The sequence below is a fragment of the Pezoporus occidentalis genome, unplaced genomic scaffold (assembly GCF_034315485.1).
Source record: "Pezoporus occidentalis ecotype Australia unplaced genomic scaffold, CSIRO_AGI_Poc_V1 ctg35, whole genome shotgun sequence".
Taxonomy (NCBI): Eukaryota; Metazoa; Chordata; class Aves; order Psittaciformes; family Psittacidae; genus Pezoporus; species Pezoporus occidentalis.
In genome coordinates this window covers 4985514-5007500 of record NW_026915483.1, presented here as the reverse complement: position 1 = coordinate 5007500, position 21987 = coordinate 4985514, and the positions used below count along the sequence as shown (strand labels likewise).

The 21987-nt window shown below is 42.7% G+C and overlaps 1 protein-coding gene across 20 annotated transcripts in view; it reads left to right on the top strand.

The window, feature by feature from the left end:
• FOXP1 (forkhead box P1) overlaps window positions 1–21987 on the top strand; it is a 386145-nt gene that overhangs the window by 203298 nt on the left and 160860 nt on the right. For 14 of the 20 annotated variants that reach the window (XM_062630323.1, XM_062630334.1, XM_062630333.1 and 11 more), the window contains one exon: window positions 17334–17514. In XM_062630323.1, the coding sequence (XP_062486307.1) occupies window positions 17344–17514 (171 nt within the window). In that variant the 5' untranslated portion in view covers window positions 17334–17343. Of the gene's footprint in view, window positions 1–6075; window positions 6248–6365; window positions 6491–7881; window positions 8134–17332; window positions 17515–21987 lie in introns of those variants that run through there. The other 6 variants (XM_062630321.1, XM_062630324.1, XM_062630330.1 and 3 more) reach the window with 3 other exon arrangements.

Here is a 21987-nt window from a genome sequence, read left to right as displayed (position 1 = left end):
TAAGTCTTCAGCAGTTGCATGTTTGACATGGTTTTGTTATCCTAGATGTTATGTTATGATCTGGCACACGGAGCATTAATTCCTTTATCAGCTCTATTTCCTTTACAGTTGTTCATTTAATTGAGCTCCTCTGTGTATTTTACAAAACAAGATACATTCATTACAACTTGCAGACCTCAGATAGTATTGTAACATGCTTCAGAAAAACAGCACTTCTGTAGATAGTTGTGGAAGTTGGGTGTTTGGTTTATTTTTCAGATGATGGGAGGAAGCAGTAGCAGAATTCTTGCATACATAATCAGTAGGAACTTTCCAGAAGCTCTTTATTCTAGCTATTTTCTTTTAAAGCTGTGTTTACTCTAAGAATTCAGTTGAGGCAGTTGAAATATGTGGCTGCCGTGTAGAAGAAAATACAGTGCATGTTTTGTTACTCTCCTTGTTGTCCTTTGTCTTGTGCAGGCAGTTCTAAGCCAAAGGAAGTGATCATACAGTCAGTGACTGTGGTATCATACCATCCAGTTTAGGGTGCAGATTGCCCTCTTATTCTGACGTGGAATAGTCTTGTCTTGACTATAAATACAGTGGATCCTTGTCTTTCCTAAGCTCTTGGAGCAGGAAGCCACATGTCTTAGCTCTCCAGTGTTCAGGAGCCAGCACATCTGTGTGACCATGCACCTGCATGTGGCTGGAGATGTTCAAACGCTGTCCTCAGTGCAGCTTTGGAATATTAAACACACATCGCTGTATGTAGATGGCCTCATGTGCTGCCGGGGACTCGGCACCAGAAAGGCTGTTTCCCAGAGCACAAGAGCAAGCTCTGTTAGGTTTGACAGCGATGGACCCTTCCAGTCCAGCTTGTTGTGGACAGGTTGTGGAGCCGTGGTGCTGTTTACTGGAGGCTCTGTGTTGCGCTGGCATCATGCATGGAGAAGGTATGGGCAGCCACAGAGTGCTCATGATTGCCCACTGTTGTTGGCCAAGGCAAGCTGGAGAGGCTTGCTCAGTGTCCAGTCATTCCTCCCTGCTGTTGCCTCTCCCTCTTCCAGCCGCCTCTGCTGGCATGGCATTGCTCTTCAGCCATGGGTGAATGCAGAAGAGGGATTAAGAGCTTGGCTTCCTGCATCCTGACTCAAAAGTAGGCATATGTGCTTTTTTTGGTGAGTAGAAACAAACCGGTTTTGACAGAGCTTTTTTAGGGAGTTTTCTCAGGCACAGGATGAAATTTTGAGGTGGAAAAAATTCACACTTTTTTTTTTCCCTTTATTGGGCCAGTGTGGTGAGGACCAACTGTATTTTTGGGTGCTTGGGATCCATGTGTGTCACTGCCGAGCATGTGGCTGTTGAGGAACATGTGCAGTACGTGCGCATTTCCTGCACAGAAATGTGGTGGGATCCTTGCTCTGGACCCAGACTGGAGCTGTTCCTGGGAAAGAAAACATCAAGATAAAACTGGGGAGGAAAGCACCTCTTCTGTTGCACTTATTCTGTTCTGGCTGATGCTAAGCCGGTATGTTGGGTACTTTCGTAGTGTGTGTGTGTGTGTTAACTTACGCACCACTGTTCATAGGCACATAGATTTCTCTTCTGCATCATGCTGTCTTGGCTGTAATGTGATAGCTGTAGCCCTTGGACAGGGCAAGGCAAGGAGACTGGATCTGTTTCCACAAAAGCTTAGCTAAGTGCATTTTTCTTATTGTGTTAGGGGCCTGATTCTTGAGGGGGTTGAATGCTCTCAGTTGTGGGTACTCAGCATTTTTGCAAGTCACCCTGCTCAGAGCTTGGTGGTTACTTTTGGTTTTTTTTAAATGGGAAAAAACCACCCCATTTTTTTCCATTTGCTTCTTCATAAACTGAAACCACTAAAGAGTCCTTGCCTAGTTTTCCACACACAGTCACACACTGATGGGAGCATGAGAGGGACTGCAGGTCTTAGAAGGCTTGAAGTGTGTGAAAACAAGGAGTCCCAATGAAAATGGGTTTGCAGCTTAATTGTAGTGGGTGTGCATTTGTTTGCGAAAAGAAATGAAAGTGCTGGAGGCCGAAGTGCTTTCTTTGTCCTTACAATAGTGAGCAGTATAAACTTCCCCAGCCAGTTCTGCCAAGGTGCTTGAGACCTGCAAAGCTTTGTCACGCTCCTCACTGCGACCCTTCCCATCAACTCTGAGCCTCGACCGTCCTTGCACTGCTCTCCAGAAATACCATGTTTTGCATGGTGGACCTCTTAGGCTCCCAAGTGCCTTTATTAAAAGGTGTCTTGTTCGCATCACAGGCTGTCTGCATTTGGGGAAGCCAACATGACTTTTCCAGTGGTTTTGAGATTCATAACTTGCCCTCTGGATGAAGGTGCAGCCTTCCACTGAGCCAGCATTAAGCCTGTTGGCTCTATACGTTCTGCTTGAGGCTCCTCAGCTACCCAGTGCCCCATAGAAACAAGATCCATTTTAAATGCTGTTTGCAGCATCTTGGACTTGCTGTGTGAGGATGAGAAATGTTAACATAAATTCTTTAAATAACATCTAGTAGTGTTGAATGCACAGAATTATAAAACATTTTTATATTCTGAGACTCATTTGCATCTTCACATTAAAAACTATGGTTTTCTTTTCAGGGAATGGTTGCAAGATCTGATTTGTTTTGAAATCAAAGCTAAATTTGTGTTCTTGCTTTCTTCTTTGCCCTTCATTTGACAAATTTTTCTTGTTCTATAAATACAGAATTGTAAACAAGGGCTAATCCTTAGCAACAACCTGGGAAGTTAACATTTCTCTCCAGCTCCTATTATAGTTAATTCAGACACTCCGAATATGATGTGATTTATACATAGTATTCCTAAGGCCAGGAGGTACTAATATCTTGTTAGAGAACTGAGGAAAAGAACATGCTTTTGTGTGTGCCATATAACATAATTGCGCTGCATTTTCTTTCATAAGGAGGTGTTTAAAGATGCTTTTTACTTTACATTTGAAAAATGGAAGGCTTCTGCTTTTGCATTTGGCTGAAATTGTCTTAAATGTGTTTTCCTTCCTGCAGCAGTCAACATTGTCAAAACATTTTGCAAAGTACATTTTAATAATATGGGTTAAGACCATCATTATATTAATTTAATTCTTGGTGTAGGTAAATTCGTAAGATGCTTTCACTTTGTCATGAAAGTTTTTCACAGTAAACATCATCTGTGCAGAAACATCTGTTTCCCTGTGCAGAAAAGAAAGAGATAACATAGTCGACAAAAGGATAGATCCTTGTGTTAAAATAGAGTTCGAGCAGTCTCTCATTCATGGTCCATCCTTTTATTTAATTTTAATCTAATTTTGTTTTTCTCTGTTTATGTTTGTTCAGGGACTATTTTTGTAGTGTTAATCTATGTAAGCCACATGCAGTTGAGAACTGCAACTCCCAAAAGGCTGTGATTAAAACATTATGGATATGGCAAACCACAAATGCAAAAGTGAGTTTACATTTAGATTTTCTCCATCAAATATTTTATTCAAGTTTTGTAATACCTTGGTATCGTGGTCAGCATTGCCATAAAAATTCTGTGTTATATGGAATGATACAATCTGTGAAGCATTTCCCATTATGTAGACACCATGTCTTTAAATTATAGCAATTTCTTAAGATTTTAAAGCAAAATGAGCTCTTAGAAGTGTGATTAATAGCAGGGAATGAGGCTAACACTGGGTCATCAGTGGCACTCCATTACAAAAAAGGTTGGACTAATAAAAGCATCCATCTATTTGACCAATAAAGCATTTGAATGATATGCTTATAGTTTTTATCATACCGTAGTTACTTTGTACTGAATAAACTGTGATTTTACGTGCTGGAAAAGGAGCGTCGAACAGGCAGCAGCGGCTGAGGTGAGAGCAGTTGTCTCAAGTAAGGAAATATCAGGACTTTTATGTGGGGCTTGATGTTTTCAGAAGCCTTCAGGTTGCGGTGTCTACATTTTTGAAGCTGCTGTGAAATATCCAAATCCCCCGTGACCTGTGCCTGCCTGCCCACAGTCATTCGGGGAGGCTGGCCCTCGCTGTCCTGCAGGGAGGGGAGAAAGGAGGGTATTGTGTGTAATCATTAATTCAGAGTTAACTCCCCGGCAGCCCCAGACATCAGAAATACTCTGCTGAAGCACAGGAAATGGGGCAGCACTTCTGTTTTCCTGGTGTGCGGCCGCCAACCCCGTCCTCGAGTCGCACCTTTCATCCTGCCCGCTATTATGCTGCCAATGCATTAAGAAATAGGCGGTTGCCTGAACAATGCTGCATTTGGGGTTTATTTAAATACCTGTCTTACTCAGAGGTTGCACTGATTTCATGGGTTTGAAGCTTTTTATTATTTTTTTTTTAACTACAACAAAAGGCTAAATATTTTCTGAGGAAGGAAACGGAGGTTCTGGGCCAGCCCTGGATGCCCAGGGTTGTGCTGTGGACAAAAAAATACCAAATATTGTAAAACTGGTGAAAAAATTGATGAGGGGGGAGGCTTCTGGCCATTGTGCTGTTTGCACGTGAAATAGCAAGGGAGGGGAGAGCAGTGCCAAGGCCAGCTGTGACCTTGGATGTGTCATGTATTCAAAACTGGCATGATTTTACTCAGTGTGTGGTGGTGGTGCTGATGCTTGTCCGAAGGTAGCGGTGAACCAGGTAAGGGCCATAGTGCAGCTGGGAAGGAAGAAGGACCCCTGGTATAGACCACAGCTGCAGCCTCTACCCCCATACAAGTAGTACAATGTCTTAAAGTGCTTATTTTACATAGAAGAGAGATGGAGAAACTTCTGGAGGTCACACACAAGGATTGTGTCAGGGCAGGAATGTAACCCAGAGCCCTGGATTAACCCCTACGGATAGGACCATCCATCTGCTCTCCCTTTACTTTAGATCTTTACCGAAATCCATGTTCAGGGTAGAGAAGTCACAGAAACCTCCCTTGGGAAGCATTGCATTGGGCAGCTTCTTGAGAGGTGCAGAGATGAGAGATGGGAAAGGAAAGGCTTTCTGGAAGGTGGCAAACCCAGGGGACCTTGGCATTTTGAGCACCTCAAGGACTAGTGTCTCACTGCCTTGAGGCCAAGAGGTGGACATCGGGGGGGAGCAGTTGGGAACCAGAGGTTTCAGTTGTGAGAAGGCAACATCAGAGGAGCTGCTGCTTCCCTTGGGTTGACAAAAATATGCTGGGGGAATCTGCAGAGATTGGAGAATGACAATGGGAGGCAGAAGCAAGAGGGTTGAGGATGGAAGAGAGAAAGGGGAAGAGGGCTGAACCACACCTTACAGCTTCAGCTTTGTGCATCGAGCTGGCATGGGCATGGATGTGTGTGTCTAGAATGAGACATATACATGGTCCTGCTGGGCATGTAGGAAGCCACCATTTTACTCATTTGTTCTAAGAAAGAGATGAAAATTTTGCATCCCACCTCTTGCAGTTGCTGAAGTTCTTTGAAAATGCAGACACATCTTTTACATCAGTGGTTTGGCCGGTAAATCTTGTTTTGTAAAGCACTTTCAAGTGTTTTCAACTCCTTTCTTTATCCTTTATCGGAACAGATGCACAGCTATGTGTTTTCCCTGCTGCCTGTTGTCTTGAGGTTGCACAGCAAGACTGCAAAGGCTTTTTGTTTGTTGTTGTTGAAGGGGAGGAAAAAACCCCTCAATCCACAGAAGAGTTAACAGGATTTCACTTGATCTGCTCGTTTATGCAATGAGTAATGCGAGGTTGGTAACAGCAAATTGTTGTTTATAAGCAAACATGGCACTGTGTAAACAAGAAGGCCTGGTCCCCAACTGGTTTGATTTCATGGTGGTCAGCAGCTGATGCATGTAACGTGCAACCTTTCTGCTTCTCAAAATGTCAGAAGAATGACTATTTGTTTGTCTTGAGTTCTTCCCAGCTGTTTACTCTGTAATGCATTTGCCTCAACCTTGATTCCCTAAGAGTGGCCCCTTTCTCCTCCCTGCTCTGTTTACATTAGTCCTGCCCCGAGTGTCACCTATGAAATCTGTTGATTATTCCACCTGGTTAATGTTAAATTGCTCTTGCAAGATGATGTGTTTGTTCATAAACACAAATGCTGGGCCCCTTGTTTACTGTACCCATGGCAGCAATCAGTTATTAAACAAATATTGCTTTGTTTGCGGGTGTGAGCAGCGGTTTATCCTGCAAGGTCTGGAAAAAAACCTTTAAATGCTGGGATTTTGATAAAGGAGAAAAAGGGGAGCTTGTCCCTGGAATGTGGCTGAAACTCACTTTGGTTTGCTTTGCTTATCTTTAACTTGGGTGAAGGGGCTAGAAAGATTAGCAAGTTGTTTGGTTTTTCCAAGAGATTTCCTTAGTGTAATGATATCTATCCAGTTGTTTGCTTTTTTCAGAAGGGAGAGAGCACTCCTACAAGACGACTAGCACAGCAGTAGATGGCTGATGGCTAGAAAATCCTGCATATGGAGCAAACAAGGAGTTAGAAGGTCTAGGACAAAGATATAGGGCTATGAACCAGGTAATCACCCTAAAAGAACAGCCTTGCGTTGTGTGTCAGCGTTCGGTCGGGGGCTGTTTGGTTTCTCTCTTTTCTCACGTTGGATTTTAATTGATGTATGCGCCCTCGATGGAGTTGGGAAAGGCAAAGCTTTCGCTTTTATTTCTGAGGAGATCTGATGAAAATCTATTTTAGAAGCACAGCCGTTTGAATGGAGAGAAAACACCAAATGTAAAAACGCGCTCTGTCGCTCCTCCTCCTGTGAGTGAGGTGACAGAGCTGCTTTTCTGCTTTTTATAACTGGAAAACTGTGTTTGCATCTGCTAATTTCTGTATGCTGGCTGTTTGGTTTCTGAGAGTCCTAATTAGAGAGCACCATCCCGGTAGTTCTTGCTTTTGGGTTGTTTTGAAAATGAGCAAGAAAAACTCACACCATCTTTGTTTCTCAAAATTATTGTTTGTTATTGTTTCTGAATGGGGCTTGGATTTCAAATGCCAGGCAGGACCTGTTAGCACTAACAGTACATTGTTAGGGCTTCAAGTACAAAGGGAGTAAACCCTCTTAGAGTGACCTTGAGAAAGAAATGTTAACTCTTCTTGTATGAAGGTGGTGTCTGTTTCTTTATATGTGAATTAATCTGTTAAAATGTCTTGAATATACATTTATGAAAAGCTTTTGGAGGATAAAATTAACTATTTGTCCTTTTCAGCCCTTGGAAAAGCAAGCAACAGAATATGCATAACAATGTGATGTATTGTATTCTCTAGCTTGCACCAGTGGTTAAATGGATTGTTTGGTTTGGGTGTTGGGGCTGGGGGGCCACAGAAGGTACCTGAAGTGTGTAAGTGGACAAGTGGGTCATTAATTGGCTTGTGTTGCTGTGATGAATCAAACCTTCTCTGCCATAAAGTAAGTGAAAATAGTGAAGTGAAAATTGTATTGTGCAGAACTATTAGAGTTGCACCTGGCTTTGAGGTGGTTTTCGACTTCTGGAGGCTGGTGGAGAGTTTAGAAATGCTTTAATGGAGGTATGCATGGAGGGTGGGAGTCTAATTCATCTACAGCCAGCACTTGGTCTTGTGAGGCTTGATATCATCTTATTGTCGCAATGCTGCTGCTGTGTAGCATAAACTAACCATATTTACTGAATTTAATGTTTACTAAATGCAACTTTGGCCTTTTACTTGGTTGAATAGTTGCCTCTTTTCTTGAGAGACAGACTGCAAGAGTTTATGTTGCAAGCTCAGAGCAGTGTGCATACAAACAAACGAGTCCTGGGTTGTGAGAATAGCTCTGCAGTTTCTGTTCCTGTTCTACATGAAGCTGCTGCTGTGCCTGGGCTGGGATGAGCAGGTGGGTATGTCCCGAGAGACAACAGCTACCAGGTCGGCACCAAGGCAGCTCTGCACTTGAGCGTCCTTCCTTCTGGAGAGATTGTTCCTCTAGTGCGGATGGTGTTTGTGTCCACACAGTAGCAGTTGCAGAGTTGTGTGGTGCAGCAAATGAAGGTTTTTTGTTTGGTTTGGTTGGGGTTTTTTTGCTGCTTGCCATTCCTTTCCTTCCAAATATTCAGTGATCCTGGTAAGGATGATTTCTGTCAAGCTCATGGCTGAAAGACAGCTCTCCCCAAGAGAGAGGAAGGAACCTCACTCTGCTGCTGATGGTATGTAAATGATTGCATCATATTTGCCAGTCGCTTGGGAAGTGGCCTGGCTCTAGAGCTCTTATGCAGCTATGGCATGAACTTCATGCTCAATGTGGGGTTTAACAGCTGTCAAGCTGAGGGGCATAGACTGAGATGGAGCTGGCTTTGCAAAGGGGGTTTGTTTATCAAAGGGGAGACTGGGAGTAATTTCTGTGCACATGTGTAAAATGAAGGGAGGATGCAAAAACCTCATGTGGGAAAAACTGAGTTGTCCATTATTTCTGCCTGACACTTTGGGTCTTACCTAAGGAAAGGAGTAACACTTGTTATCTGCACAGCTTGGTATGTTTTAGTGCACTAACTTTCCATAGGGACCAGCTCTCCCTCTCTTGAACTGAGCATATGGCAACCTTTTAATGTCTGTTTCAGTTATGGCTTTGCTTGTTCTCTGTTCTTACTGTTTGTGGTTGGCAACACCCTCAGCAGAAGGGATTTCCTTAGGGGTAACTGCAGTGGCTGGTTCTCTAAGAAGTTAAGTTGTTTGACCATGATTTCACAATAAGTCGGTGTGGCACAAAAGGGATTAGGCTCCTGACTCTCCTTCCCTTCTCACCACAGCTGTCTTAAGTTTCAGCTCCTGCAGAGCATCAGTCAGCCTTTCACTGAGCTGCCTCCAGATGATTTCAGGTTCCTGTGGCCCTATGATACACGCTGCTGCTGGAAAGAAAACCCCCACAGTATAAGCCATGCAGGCAAACAGTGAAAGAGATTGTGTTGTGTCCAGTTAAATAAATGAAAAGTTGTGGTATCCTGCATCTAGACTGGAGTAGGTGAAGCTGCTATTCAGGAGACTTGAGGGTGGCAAGTAGACATAAACCCTGGTAGACGTTCAGGTTGGTGGAAGTTCAGCCTGTCAGTGGCATGACCCACAGGGAGGAAGTAAAGCAACACGTGTCCTTCTCCTGTTGGCCAAGGCGGTGTGCTCAAGCACTTTTGGAAAGCCCTGGCCTGTCATTCACTGACTTTATTTACAGCTTCATGTTTTCCTCCTCTTTCTTCCTTGTTTACCTGCCTCCTCTCAACATAGCTCTGCTTCACAAACATAACTCTTCCCCAGGGCTGGGAGGGCAGGGAAGGGGAGCAGCCGTGTGTGAGCCACGTACCAGGACAGCAGACTGGCTTGTGGGGATGCTCCAAGAACAGAGTGATTCATTCCTCTCTCTGTGGAGAGAGGGAAACAACCCCCTGCAATGGGCTCCACCTCCACGGACCCCAGGCTTGGGATTAGTCCAGCCGAGATGGGAGCACCAGGGCTGTGCCTGTGTCAGGAAGCGGAGGCAAGGATGTGCTGCAGATAATCTCATTCCTCTGGACCCTTTATTTCCTAAGCAGTAAATGAAATTTCAGATTTTAGATACGTCTAGACATATACAGTGCACGATAAAGTTGATAATACATTAATCATTTTTAACAACAGGTAATATGCATAATTTATGGTGTTACAGTGCTATCTTTTTTGATATTTATGATGGATAATGCTCAGTTTTTGCCCTCATATTACTGCTTTAAATTATACCACAAGAAAATTAATGAGAAAGTAGATTTATGGGTTTCATTTGTTTGTCAATTCGGAAATTAATTGGGTGTTAATTTTAGCCGTCCTTCATCAGACCAGGTCTTTAGTATGTGTGCATTACTTTGCATTCATTGAAGCCTACCTCCCATTTACTGTGGGTCACTAGCTTTGCATACATTAAAATAGCCCTCAGGCTCATTCTCTTGATTACTTTTTGAACTGCCATGCATTAGAAAATTTACGCCTTTCTGTTATAATTATGAAAATTCACTATTGGAAGATGGTGCTTGCATAACAGCAAGTACACAGTCTTGCTCAGCGATGTAAGATCATATAGCAAATCCCAATACATTTTTGTTCTAATCCTAGAAAATAGCACTCTCGACAATCTTTGTTGTGTGAGTTTCATCCTTTGAAATTTCAAGGATCCATTTTAATGCACTGAATTACCTCTTTAAGCTGAGGAAATATCAAAGGATTTCACCTCGTCGCTGTCTCTTTGTTTCCTCTTTCCGCACATCCAGTGCATGTTCCTCCCTTGCCTTGCTCCAGGTTTGCCTCTCCTCCTCCAAACGCCACTGTCGGACGTGACTCAGCATCGCCTTTCAGGACAGTGGAGCGTTCCTTACTATTTTGGCTGATTCTTAAAGGCGATACTTAATTGCACTTTGAAGCCCCTTCTCCTTTCTCCTACTCCTGCACAATTCAGTAACCACCAGTAGTGTGTAGGCGAATGGCCTTCAAAGGGCTAAGCATGAAGTTTTATCCAAAAAGTACCCTAATGTACTACTGACAGTTGATCTATAGTTAGTTAGTACATAATTATACCTAAAATACACGCTGTCAGCAGGATAAATGACGGCTACTGAAAACGCTAAAAGCATGACGGGTGTTCACCCATCTGCAATGACGAGAGCGGAGGGGTTTGTAAGTTGAGAAAGGCTGGTGAGTTCAGCATGATCTGATTTAGTTAAATCATGCCATATGTTGGGATGGCTCTTTCTAATAGTTGTGCTAACCACAAACACAGGCAGAGAGAAGTCATCTGGTCCACCTGGCTAGTTTGGATTCCCCTCCCCGGCGTTATTTCTGTACTTAGCGTGGTGGCAGCCCTCAAGCTGCTCATGTGAAGCTGGCTGATTCACAGTTAATTGTGACATGGTGTAATTTAGTAAATGAGCAGCTGAACATCTGTACGCCTTCCCTCACGGTAGATCAAAGCCTTACCTTACTCAAGGCTTTTAATTTCCACTAGTGAATCCTGTTTTCTTGTACTGAACTCATGAATGGCGGGATGTTGCTGCTGGCCACCTCACTGACCTAGGGACAGGGGGTCAGTTGGAGGAGATGCATGTTTCAGCATCGTCTGGGGACCATCAAAACATGTTCCTGGAGAAATTCAGAAGTGGTGGTGGTGGGATGTGGAGCCTGAGGAGCTTTCCCTGGGAGGGCACTTGCTCCAGAGATACTGGGACTAAAAGACACTATGTGTGAGTCAGGCAGTGGTCTGGGAAAGTCATCGTGGTCCGTGGTGCTGATAACGGGAGTGCTAGGAGCACCAGGCTGCTTTTGTGCCTGTGCCGAGGGTAAGAAGCAGCTTTGCTTGTGATTTGTGTATTGCCTGGCTCTGGAGCACGTTCAGTTTTCAAGAGGTAAAATCCTCTTTGCAGCATTGTGCTGTCATGAAATGCTTCCAAACATTATTTGTTTGGGGATTTTTTTATATATATAATTTTACAGAGAAGTGCTCTGAAGTTAGTTCTGAGCTTGATTTGGGGAACCGCTTGCAACAAATAGGTGAAATGTTTACTTGCAAACCATGCATATGTGGATAGTGTGCCTGCTAGAGAATTTAAGACTGGTTCTTGTGATCTGATCACTTAAAACTGATTTTACCATTAACTCTTGTACCTATAGAAGTAGTAGTATAAGTCTGTGTTGTGTTTAATTTACATGTCCTTTCATGGCTGGGCCAGGTTCTTTAAGGGCATTTATTCTACTTCATATAAATAATTGATCAGCCAAGTTAATTTACTTCTGCCTGACTTGGTCAACCTTAATTAACTGCCCTGGAATAAAGACTGAACTTTTTGTTAGCTTAAAATCTTTCACAGATTTCACAAAGAAGGTTTGTTTTATGACATTCTTGCTCCACCACTGATCCCAGGGGAGAGAAATGTTGAATGATCTTTATGTGTGTATATATTTGTAAACACCTCCAAGTACTAATAGCCAAAATAAAATCATCACCCTTGGAAGTAACTTTAAAACCCGCAGGCTGCATTCTGAATCCGTAGTCCAGGTTGAGTCTGGAAGCATGTTAAAACAGACATTTTAAGGCCCAGAAGACCCTGGGGATAGTTTTTTAAAGGTGATGAGATGCTTAAAGATGTAGATTGATGCTTATTCAGGAGTCTTAAAAATGTCTTGCCAGATGCCTTCGTGAATCGTGAGGCATCTAAATACATCTGAGTATTAGTCCCTTATTCTTTCAGACTTTTAGTGGGTCCTTATTCTGACGGGTGCTTCAGCCAGTAAATCCTCCCTCATGCTGACATTAAACAATGCTGCTTAGTCTTTAGAAACTGTACTAGTAAAGGAATTGCAGAAATTGCACACTTCGGCACCCACCTCCTGCCTACTAATCTCCATGCTTAACCTTGCTCATCTAAATAGTCCAGTGGAGCTGAGGGACGTGTTCTGCAGCATCTTGGCTTGGTGATGATATGGACTTCTTTTGTTTTTAATGGATTAGCGCAGAACCTTTTAAAAATTAGGATTCCTTCAGGTTCTATCTTTCTAGTTAAAAACACTGACACTGGAGTCCTCAGATCATTTTGATTCAGTCAAAGTTCACATTTGTCCTGTGTATTTTCAATTTTGACCATGACCTGAAGAAATTAGCTGTCCCCTGATTCTGTCCAAGTCATCTGGAAGGTGATGAGCTGTTGTCCTCCCGTTGACAGAGTGCCTTGCTTTGATTCCACTCCACTGAATTTTTACTCCATTACTTCGAACATAACGTATTCACCAAGGAGATGGATCAAACTGTACGGCTTTGGCTTTATATTTGACTATGCATCAAAGCTGGAATAGGTTTTGAGCAGGTTAAGATGGGAATCTTGAGAAATGGATCACCAATGTGAGATTTTTAAACCAAGCTGACATTAAGCCATAAAAGAACAGTTCTTTTATTATGTGCTCCTTGATTTCAAGAGAAAAATTTAGAAGTTGCTCATATGGCAGCTAGCTTTGGTCCCTTCATGGGAAAAACATTTTGTGTCACCTCTAATAATCTTAAGTCATTCTATATCCCTCCTAACATGAAATATCACAGATTGTTTTGTTAAAAAGATATTTACACTGGTAAGAGCCCACCTATTCTAAGCTGTTAAAAATACATTTCCCTTTGCAGAATTGATAGCAGAGTGATTCTGCTGTGTTCTACAAAGCAGCAGTAGACGTGCTTTTTTTCCATTAAATTTCTTAAGCCAGAACGTGGGCTCTTGCATGTCATAGAAGTGCTTGTGGGGTACTGTATTTCCTATAACAAATCATTATGCATAACAGCTTCTTCAGCACTCTTGGTTATTTGGGGTCGTATTCAGACCAGAATCACAGATTGTGATACTAAACCTGAAGCTTCAGTTCCGTTCCCACAGAACCTAATCACGTTGCATAAAGCCAACCTTGCTTTGCTTTTTTCTTTCACGATTTTGAATGACAGACTTCGCTAATGGGCTTCTGTAAGGCCTGCTCCTCTGTGCTGAGGAGAGACAATTATCTCAGCCATCCTCAGTGTACCATCACCTCAGCTCATTTAGGTGCGCTCAAAAAGACAAATAATAATCATTCTTGCAGAAAGCTCTCGCAGGTTGATTTTCATGACATGACGCTTAATGATCAAACCAAACTGTGATTATTTATGTCAACTCGCATTTGACTACAGCAAAGAAATAAACACTTTTATCTTTTCTGCCTTGAAAATCCTGTTTTCTCTTGGAGGTGTTTTAGCAAAGTGGATTTGGTTTGTATTGTTGTCCAGTTGGTGTTACACTGAAGTTGACTCCCTGCGAATGGGTGTTTTTAAAGCAAAGTTTGCTCAAAGATGTTCACTTCTGCTTTTAAAGTATTTTTTTGAAAGTCCAAACATGATGGTTTTCTTTTTTTTTTTTAAACTTTTTTACATTCCTTTTTCAAACTCCATTTCCAGCTTCATTTCCTTGATGGCTACTGCCAATACGCCGTGTAGGATGGCACAGCCAGTGGAGGGGCTGGGACAGCTCAAGAGGTACTTGGCTGGGTTTTATTTACTATGGTATCGTTACCTTTACTACTATTTACTATTATTTTACCTTTACTTTGAAAGGTAAAATAGATCATGAAGTTTGTAATGGAAAAGATTCTCAAGAACTGTGTTCTTTTTGTGACCAAATACTATAAATAATCTGTCTTTTCCTCAGTCCTATAGGTTGGAAAAATAGTAGCAATTTCGACTATTGTTTCTTTCCAGGAGCATTTTGCAATCCTAGAGACAATAAATAATTTCTTGTCCAGTTTGGTTGTGAATTATTTTCTGTGTCCTGGAGATATTTTGCTCAGAAGGGCAAGCCAACAAATTGTGATCAGGCAGTGATAGATCTCCTCCTCAGTGGTGCACATTCTTCTTGCCTTTGTCAGGGGCATCTCGGAGCTCTGGTTGGTGCTTTCTCTGACCCTCCTTAGTAGTTTATCCAGGTTCTCGCTTCCAGTCAGTTTGTTGCGTGAGAGGTGTTGGAGAATGAAATGTACTTCTTTACTTTTGTGGCACATTGGTTTTGCATCTCTTTCCACTGTGGTGTCTGCTGGAGCACCTTCCACCGGTTCTTTAGTATGTCCTTCCTCCATCAGGTGTGGTCTGTGTGGTGGTGGTGGGCCAGCCATCATTTGCCATTATTCATCATTTGGGGCTGATAGGGATGCTGGGGAGGGACTCTTCATTAGGGACTGTAGTGATAGGACAAGGGGTAACGGGTTAAAACTTAAACAGGGGAAGTTTAGATTGGATATAAGAAGGAAATTCTTTCCTGTAAGGGTGGTGAGGCACTGGAATGGGTTGCCCAGGGAGGCCGTGAATGCTCCATCCCTGGTGGTGTTCAAGGCCAGGTTGGACGAAGCCTTGGGTGAGATGGTTTAGTGTGAGGTGTCCCTGCCCATGGCAGGGGGGTTGGAACTGGATGATCTTAAGGTCCTTTCCAACCCTGACTATTCTATGATTCTATGATCACAACAAAGACATGAGTCTCTGGGTTCAGCCTGCTAACCCAGTCTTTCATGGTGGTCATCCTTGTACAGATCCTTTTCTGAGATAAAGTAATGCAGTGCTCCATTTTCTCCAGCTGAGGCTTGGCCCCAAATTTCAATGGAAGCAGAGCACAATTGCATTCATTATTTCTTTTGGATTTATCTCTGGTTTTAAAAGGCGTGTCCTCCTTAGGAGTGTATAAAAATTACATGGTGTACCTTTGACTAACTTGGGAGCTGTCTGGAGAATCTCCCTGCTATCCCTTCCAAAACAACCTGTGCCATGCAGTTGCTTCCTGGTGTGTAATCCAGCCTTGCTTGTTAGATATAAACACTTCTTTAGATGTTGTCATGCTTGTAGGCTTTCCTTACAGTACCAAAAATGAAAAACACCATGCTCAGCCTGTGTCAGAGCAGGATCTTGTTAAAACCCAGAAGCATTTGCTAGTGGCATTGGGAAAGCTGTAGGTTTGTTTAGATCTCTGGAGCTTTTACAAGGGAGCTGACAGAAACTTTATAATGAGCCCCCAAGCCCTTTTGTCCCCTTGCATAATTCGAAGATTGCACAAAACAGATTGAAAGAAGTTTCCATAGACCAGCTGAAATTTATTTAAATGTAATCAGAACATTTGAGTCTGTCCTAGCACCATCCCTGTGCTCGGGCAGCCATCAGTGTGAATAGATCCTGTCGCGATTGGGGCAGGGTCTGGCTAATGAGTGGTTCCCCAGCTTGGATGGGAATTGGTGAAGAATGCTAGTGCTGGAGCAGGGTGGTGACACAGCCCTTGTTACTGAGCTGCTTCTCAATTATGACATCTTGATTATCAACCATATGGATCATCGTTATGAATGTCTGAAGCTACCAAACGAGCGAGAGGTCTGTTACTGGTGTGCTGGGCTGGAGTGTACCTCTACATGTGGAGTGTGATGCTGAATGTCACCTCAGGCCAGCAGATGCTGGGCAGCTGGTGCTGGAAGCAGGAATTGCTGTCTCCAGCTGATACCACATCTTCAGTGACCAGGGGCTCAGAATTACTCATGTGTAGAGTTGCCAGGAAGAGGGGTTTTCCTGTTGTTTCCCATTGAAATGCACTGCTTTCTCTCGCCTTTTCCTTTATAGGTTGTAAGTGAAGGGATTTTTCTTCTCTCTTTTGATTTGATGTAGTTATTGAATTTGAACAGTTTCTTCCTTAAATACAAAGCACCTTACTTTGCAGGTGAACTGCCTGCACATAGGCATTTGGTTTACATGTGCATGTGGTGAGTTAGCATGGAGTAGGCAGTGGGCTTGGAGCATGCATCTTGGCTTTCCATGCCCCGTTTTCTGTCAGGTAAGGGTTAGAGAAGGAGCACAAAGGGAGGGAAGGATGGGCTGGTGGAAGCAGAGCAGGTTAATAACATATAAATCCTGGAACCTGGGGCTTTGCAGGTTGAAATACCTATAAAACAACTCATGAAAAGATCTCAAAGGTGGCAGTTTGCAGTTGCAAACTAGCTTATGTGCTTTGGGGAGTCTTGTGCATAAATGCTGATAGTTAGTTTCTAAAGGCATGAATTCCGGGAGCTCTGGGAGTTCCTCATCCTTGTTGTGCGGCCTGGGGCCCACTAACGCAGTGGATGAATGCATTGTTGTGAAGCACTCAGAAATAGACCTCCACCAAGAGTGTGAGAGGGCTGGCTGGGAGTAGCTGTGGCTACTGAGCTGATGTTTAGCCAAGTAACATCAGAGGATCTTTGCTGTAATGCCATAGTGTATCCAAAGCCAGACCAAATCTGTAGCCAAGAAATTTGACAGAAAGACTAATTCCGTGAGCAGTTGAAGCAGTTTGCCTCAAATGAAACCTCACAGTGGCCAGCACATCCCAGACTAGCTCTGAATTGCTTCAGAGTAATAAAAGGTACTAACTTGGCAATATCATGGTGTGAATGGGAACTGAAATGCGAATGCTGTCCTTCACCTACCTGCCCCTGCCTAGTGTGTATCAAGTTTGTGATACTGTCCATGACTCATACGTTTCAAAGGAAAGCATCCAGATGTAACTAGAGAAATTTAATTATGGATTCTGTGTGTTGGTTCAAAAATATTTCTTTTTCTCTTAAGGGAAAAAAGATGTTGAGCAAATACCACTATATTTAGAACAGAACTAACTTACTAAAATTATAGCTGTACCAACAGATAAATAAACATAAACTAGTAGCATGAACCATTAATGAAAGATAAATCGCATGAAGGGAAATGACAAATGTTTACAGTTTTGGCAGGATTTAAACCAGGGCATGTCTCCTTATATACAGCAACTGTTTTAACAGCTGTTTTTTTTTCTTTCCCCCTCCCTCCCCTCCCTTAAATTATTTCAGGTTTTTGAGTCATGATGCAAGAATCTGGGACTGAGACAAAAAGTAACGGTTCAGCCATTCAGAATGGAGCGAGCGGTGGCAACCATTTACTAGAGTGCAGCCTGCGGGAAGTGAGATCAAACGGCGAGACACCTTCAGTTGAAATTGGGGCTGCAGATTTAGCACATCTTCAGCAACAGCAGGTACTGTAAGACATATTACAAGTTTCCTACTCGCAGAAAAAGCATGAAGCGTTTAGTCCCCCCTCCCAAACCCTTTGTATTTGCCAGGCAGAGGATGCTTTCAGGACTTGCCGATGACATTCTGTACATTTTTGTCTGTAGGGGAATTACAATTCTTAATGTAAAGGGAAATGCTGGACTTTTCTTCCGGGGCTCCTTTTTAATAATTCCCTGGAAATACCCAAAGATCAGGGCTGGCTTCCATTGCCTGAACGTGTTGTGTCTGGTGGCAGTGATGGGGTGACCCGCTGTATACAAATAACTGGTTTCCAAAAGATGTCGCTGGGTGGAACGTACACTAACATTAAGTTTTGGTTTTGCAACAAATTTTAATATAACCTAGCAACCCCTATCAACACAATGTTTTCTGTTAGTCAGAGGGAGGTATCTGCTGCAGAAAACATCAGGGTAAATAAATAAATACATCCCGTGTCACTGCTCCTCAGTTCAGAAGAATCGGAACCCAATTGTGCCTTTTGCCTCTGTATTTTAATTAGTGCATTTTCTTTGACGTGACCACCTTCACCAGTGTAAATTACCCACATAATACGTTTTGTCTTTTTCTTCTCCCTGATAAAATTTTGAAACCCTCCGAGGAAATTCTACACCAAAGTGCTGGGCATGTATCATGAGCATGTTTGGGAACAAAGGCTGCAGCAGAGCCATGGTGGATACACTTACGCCTAACCCTCACTTTCTGTAATGCAATAAGCATTCTTAAAACCTTTTAAATAAGCGATTGGCAGCTGGTTAAGACTCCCCTAAGTGTACAGTGATCTTTTTAGCAGGTTGTTGCGGGGAAGGAAAACCTGCACTCATAAACAAAGCAAACCCAAGGCTTGCGGAGGAGCAGGGGATGCCGTTTGCCAACCTAAGGCAGAAAGCTGCCATAATTAAACAAGTCAGAAAAATGGATGATGCTAAATGCACAGACTTTAGTTGTTTCAGTCATTTTCATCCTACAGGTTTTTACTTGAAGTGAGAATACCATCAGTGAGAAAATCACAGCCATGCTGAATTCATTACTGCAGTAGTCACACAAAACCACGGATAAAATTTCAATAACTGCAGGCCACAGTTGAGTAAACAGTTGCACTGAAACTTAATTCCTGTTGACTTTTCCCTCATTCTTTGCCAGGGGCACATTCTGATTCGTAGTGCAGAGACAACAGGGGTTACAGCTTTGATTAATATAGGACAGTAGAAGAGGAGTGGAACACTAAAATATGTTCAGCACAAAGGTCTCATCTTAAAAAGGCTTCGTATCAAAATGAGTTAATTACGCTGTGTTTTCCATAGGAGTGCTATGGAATTTTCCGATGCTGCTTTGTGCAGAGAGAAACGGGGGGGGGGTCACACAAACACGTGCACAGAATAGACCAGAATTGTTCAGACCTCTGCTCCTCCACTCCTACCACCTTGCCTGCGAGCGCCCTGTGCCAAGGCTTCTCCTTAGCCGTCCGGAGAGCTCTTGCCGCCTTAGATAACATCCTAATCTTGCGTGTAATGGGTTGTGTCATTCAACAGCCACCCATTGGGTCAATTAAGGAGTGGCACCCATTCATTCTTAGGTGAGTCCTCCTCCAAAGGGTGCCCAGCAGAAGCACAAGTGCTGCTGGCCCCTCTGGAGCAGGGTGCGGGGCTGGGCGGCAGGATTGCGGCATTGCTTTCACACAGCTCAGATTTTAGCTTCTAGTTTATTTATTCTCTGTCAGTACAATAAACGTGGTTGGGGAGCTTGCTTTTTTCCAAGTTCTTAGAAGACCTTTATGTTCTGTGTTTGAATTCTGCTGTTAATTGGTTTTGATGACTAACTTCTCCACACAGTTTATCTTTTAAAAAGCAAGTTGGTCGCAAAGTTTGAAGCAGTTATTTAAAACAACAGGAACAAAAAAAAAAGACCTGGTAACAACAAAAGGGTAATCAGAGCTAGCATAAAAATATCAATCTTTGTGTTTGGAAAATATTTTAAATGCTGAAAAGAAGAAAACCCCGTTGTTTTCAGACAGCTAATGCAAGCGTTTACAGATACACATACAACACGGAGCATAATGTTTAGATGTTTCTCCGTATACAACATATGCTCTCAGGTCACTTAACAGAATGCATTCTACAAAACGCTTCTTCAATACAAATGAATGAATGAGTTCTGAATTAAACAGCTATTTCGTAAGAGCATTTCATTCAGATCTTTTCATTTTGCCACCTGGCACTTGTTTTGTCTGAAAAATAAGAAAGCAGTGGTGGGTAGTTTGAGCTTTAGTTGTGTATCCCTGTGATGAGCATGGCTGGGCGGTAAAACCTGGACATACAGTTGCATCTGTAGAGCATCTGTGCTGAATTCTGTTTTGCCTTTTTTGTGACATTTATGAATTTATAAGGCCTAATAGCTTTGTTAGTGTGAGTGAGGAAAACAGGACTGCTTCAGGTTTTTTAGGAAGTTTTAATGGGTTTACAAACTTGTAAATATTTTACCATGGAAAAATATGGAGCACCACAGATGTTCCTGTGTTTGAAGGAACAGTGTACGGTGTGAACACTCTTGCAGTAAGTGCAGGGAGGACTTGCAGAACAAGTTTTATGTTTCCCATGTCATCTTAGGGTGATTCTGCCATGCAAGGAGACAGAGAGTGATGTGGTGCTAAATTATTTTAGCATTAGCAATCTTGTAAAATGTAGTGTAGTGTTAAGCTGTGAGTAGCAAATGTGGGGATGAGTTCTTCTATACATAAGAAAACCAAATAGCTCCAGCTGATGTTTGTATTTGTAATCGTGATGTATGAAAGCCAAAACAGTGCAAGTGACTCTTCAGGGATGGTGCATCTGTGGAAGAGTTGGATAAAAATGGAGGTACACATAGGAGGAATCGCTCCCAGAATCAGACTGAAAGGGATGGAAAACCCTTTCCCACAGTGCTTCGGCACCTACTTAAGGTGAGAGAGGTTGCCTTTCCACTGCTGCTGACTCCATAGGTGCTGCTGTTTGGCATCTCGTGGGAATGACTGTCAGGATGTGTTGGAGTGGGTAGGATTTTGGTGATGTGCTTGTAAAACCTGGAGTAAGCATGAAGGTTACCTGGGTCACTGGATTTCCCAAAGAGATCAGAAGTGCTCATTTGCCATGGGGTCAGATAGCAGAGTGCAGGAGCTTGATCCCAAGGTACCCACAGAGGCAGAACCAAGGGACAGGGAATGGAGCACCAGGCAGAGTCTGGCATCATCTGTGGCTCTGAAGTGTCATAGAAAACATCTGGGAGGTGCAGAATGGGTGTCAGAGTGACCCACAAGCTGAAAGTCAGGCTGGGCGAGGGAAGCTTGGACAGAAAGTACGTAATGATGGGGTGACTCCTGTCTACCAAGGAGTAATAAATAAAGACTCATGGGGACAAACTGCCTATTAATGTACATGATCACAGCTTTAGTTGCTTCAGTGGTTTCTGATCTCTACTCAAATAGAAGGTTTGATGCTTCAGTCCTAGCCAGTTCCCTTCTCTTCTTTTTTTTTTTTTTTTCCCCAGCTCATAAAATAAATATTATTTATTGTGTTTTATTTTTATCCTCAGGACTATTCATTAAAGTGTTCTTCACATTATTAGCAGAGAAACAAGAATGTGAATGAACAAAGAGAGTGAACACAAAGTTGAATTCCGATATAGAGCAGCAAGACACCAAACGCTGTGTTGCATGGTGGCAGAAACATAAACCTCTCCACATCAATAGCAAGCTCCACTTTGATACCGTAACTTCAAGTACTGCCCCATGAGTATAAAACTCTGAATCTTTTGTCTAATCCTGAATGCTTTTGAACTTTTAGGAGGTATGACTTTAATAGTAATTTGTGGACAGATTAGTTGCAGGGATTGCAAAGAGTTTATTTTGCAGAACTGGCAGGCTCGTATCAGTGTTCTCTTAAGAAAAAAGCCCACATAGCTGTTTTGCAATTGCTTGCATTTATTGACAACCTGTGCTGAGCAGGCAGAATCGGAATGTTTGTATAATGTAAACCTATAGCTTGTCTGATGGACTGTAGTGTACTTTTAGGTAGTGCCTAGATTGCTTGATAAAAAGGGTTACAAGGTGACTGTTTATGACGAACTGGAACAGCAATACAAACGCAACTGGTACATGGAGAAACAAGGAGGAAGTTTATATAAAGAATTGTAGGGCAGTTTATTTTCTTCCCTTTGCCTGTGAGCTGAACTATACTGTAATTATGAAGTGTCACTTCAAGCTTTCTGGAGAACGTAGATAAACACTGGTTTTGCCGTGTGTCCACAGAGTGAGCAGGGGTTTTCCCTTGGAAAAAAAAAAAAAAGATGGCATAATATATATTTCATTCAGTCCTGGTTTGTACTTTTTACACGTTGGTTCCACAGAATGCATACAAATGAATAATGCAGTCCTGTTCATGGGTAGGAAAAAAAAAAGAATGTCT